The 2701-nt window shown below is 59.3% G+C and overlaps 1 protein-coding gene across 1 annotated transcript; it reads right to left on the bottom strand.

Annotated features, from left to right (window-relative positions):
• Positions 1 to 1551: 1551 nt before the first annotated feature.
• LOC123068004 (heat stress transcription factor C-2a-like) lies at positions 1552 to 2283 on the bottom strand. Its single transcript, XM_044490538.1, has one exon. It carries the CDS (start codon positions 2281 to 2283, stop codon positions 1552 to 1554), a length of 732 nt encoding a protein of 243 aa, XP_044346473.1.
• Between the last annotated feature and the right edge of the window lie 418 nt (positions 2284 to 2701).

Genomic DNA, 2701 nt, shown 5'->3' with positions numbered 1-2701 from the left:
GCGGCGAGGCCCTGCTCGCTCTGTTCCTGGCGGAGGACTCCGTATCTGGGGCGGCGGCCCTGCATGGTGCGGCGGCGGCGCCCTCCCGGCTGGCGGCGTCCGTGGGTGATCATGGCCGGCATCCCCGACCACGCGGGTGGTGTGACAGCGGCGGGTGGTGGTTGTGGCGTGGAGATCCCCCTCCTCGTCAGATCTGAGGTTCGGCTCCCCTCCCCTTCTGCTCCCTCATCCTCGCCGTTTTCAGCCGCTTCGATCGCCGAGATGGTGTTGATGGGTTCCCGGTGGTGTGGTTTTGGGACCGTGGGAAACCATCGGCCGGCTGGTCCGGCCCGGCGGCAGCGACGCCCTTGGGCGCCGCCTTCCTCCTTGGAGGTGCAGCCGAGGTCCCACCGATACCCACCCCTGTTCCCCTCCCGGGTGAAAGCCCAAAATCCTTCTTAGATTGGGCGGTGACGGCGCGCTGCACGTCGTGTCCTCCTTGGAGGTGCCGCCTGGGGAGTTTGAGTTCGGGTGAGGGGCGGTAAAGGTGGAGTTTTGGGTGGCTCTGATTATCAGGTGGCAGTGGTCGGTCTGGTTCACATGGCAGTCTATCCCCACTCCCCTCAAGGGTGGTGCTCCTCAGTGGTGGCGTGTTTGGCACAGCTCCGGCGGTAGGGGATACGGTTCCCCTTCCCGGCAGTAGCAACACGCCCCTAGCCGTCGACGCCCGGTGTTTCTCTTTAGCGGCCGACGACTCTTGCTCCTTTTCGTTCTGCGGCCTCTCCTGATGTCCTTGCTGCTCGTTCTTCAGTGGCTGCTCCTGGTGGCTTTCCCGTTGTTTTTCAGGTGTCCTAGGTAGCGCCGTTGTGTCAGATGAGGTGTGCTCATGTCCTGGGAGGTTGTGCTCTGTGCCTGTTCCAGGACTCGAGGTCGGCATCTCTCCTGCTCTAGGGTGAGCGTCTCTCATGTCCGTCGGCGGCGCCTTTCGATCCAAGGCGAGAGGGTAGGGTCCCTCTACGGCGAGAGCCAAGGAAGATGCTTGGATTCCTCCAACCTTGGACTCAGTCATGTCCCAACTCCACTCTGTTTCGGCAGGTCCTCGTCGTGCTCATGCCGGTCGCAATCCTTGGTTCGTGTTTGCTGCGGTCTGCTGTGTGTACTAGCTTGGGCTTCCTCTTCTTTTTGTTTTGAGCTAGTATACTGTGTTGAGTTGTAAGCTTCTTAGGGTGCTCCCTTGTATCGTTCGGCCGATGTGCTTGATGTTGTGCTTTAATTCCTGGCCGGTTGATAGCTTTGTTAATTCAAAGCCGGACTCATCACGAGCCTTCGTTCTAAAAAGTTTTTACATACACATCACATCCTTGTGTACTTGTACCCTTTTTTTGATCTTTTGCAACATAAAATGTATAAATTACCGCATATTTTGTACCTTCCCTTGTTTATATTGCGTAGCCTCCCTTGTTCACATACTAGTTTGCCAAAAAGTCCTCCTACCACATCGTCTAAAGAACAAACCTCCTACTACGTACAGTACACATATGTGCAGGTGAAACAACCTCTAAACGAACCAAATCAGTAGCCGGTGTCCATCGGGAAAGCGTACGGGGGGTTGTCCACCGGCACCTCGCTAAACCCGTCGCCTCCCGTGTAGAACCCAGTGAAGTCGACCCCGGGTTCCCCCACGAAGGCGTCCTGCATCTGGGCTTCACCGTTAAGAAGCAGCCGCGGCCTCTTGGTCTCCGCGCCCTCGCCGGGGAACAATCCGTCGTTGCTGCTCAAGTTGCCTACGAGGCGGCGTAGCACGTCGGGGTCTCCGACGACCTTGAGGAGGAAGGCGAGCATGAGTTTGGGCCGGCACTCGGCGTCCTGCACCGGGCGCCACATCGCCGCCAAGCGGTCCTTGGTGGCCCTCTGCTCCTCCTTCAGTCGGACCACCTCCATGGCTAACATCTTGCTGCTGATGTCTTCATCCCCCTCGCCGGCGTCTTCCTTGCCACGCTTGCCGCCGTTCCAGCGCCGGACAATGCGGGGTAGGAGGTGCATCTGGCCGCGGAGGAAGAAGGCGTCCGCGAACTCCCACCGGTCCGGGTTGACCTTGCGGAAGCCGTAGGTGTTGACCTGGGGGACGAAGCTGGAGAAGTTGGAGTGCTTGAAGTGCGTGGGCAGCAGCATCTCCGAGAAGGCGAAGGGGTCGGTGACGGCGAAGCTGTTGCTGGCTGACCCCCACGCGACCATGGCGTCCATCGCCGGGTCATCCACCATCGTGTACGTCTTGGCCAGGAAGGGTTCGGTCCATGGAGCCATAACGGCCATAATCTCGTGAGCAGAGGGTGTTATTTCTATGTCCGAACCCCCAACGGTATCTGCATTGTATTCGGCTGCTGGGGGTATGACCAGGTCCGTACTAGATTCTCTGCTCTCATCCTACCATACTACGGATGGCTTAAAGAGCCTTTCCACAAAGGTGTTGGGCGGGACTCAGGCTGGACGGCGCGAGCGGGCTTTTCGGCCCGCTCGTGGCCCGTTCTGGACCGGACCGTCCGGTCCTGGCCCGCTGAAGATTTTGTTCGGTCCGGTTCATAAATTTCGGCCCGAAATTTTCTCGGTCCGGTCCGGTCTTTGACCGGTCCAACTGAGCGGACCGAAGCTTCAAGGCCGTTCTTCGTTGTGGCCACCGGCGACGCCCTGGCCGTGTCCCACCCCGGCGTTGTTCATCGGAATC

The sequence above is a fragment of the Triticum aestivum genome, chromosome 3B (genome assembly GCF_018294505.1).
Source record: "Triticum aestivum cultivar Chinese Spring chromosome 3B, IWGSC CS RefSeq v2.1, whole genome shotgun sequence".
Taxonomy (NCBI): domain Eukaryota; kingdom Viridiplantae; phylum Streptophyta; class Magnoliopsida; order Poales; family Poaceae; genus Triticum; species Triticum aestivum.
This window is presented reverse-complemented; position numbering and strand designations above follow the sequence as displayed.

Bases quoted from the DNA above. Each gene is read 5' to 3' on its own strand.
- LOC123068004 (XM_044490538.1), bottom strand. From the start codon at position 2,283: ATGGCTCCATGGACCGAACCCTTCCTGGCCAAGACGTACACGATGGTG.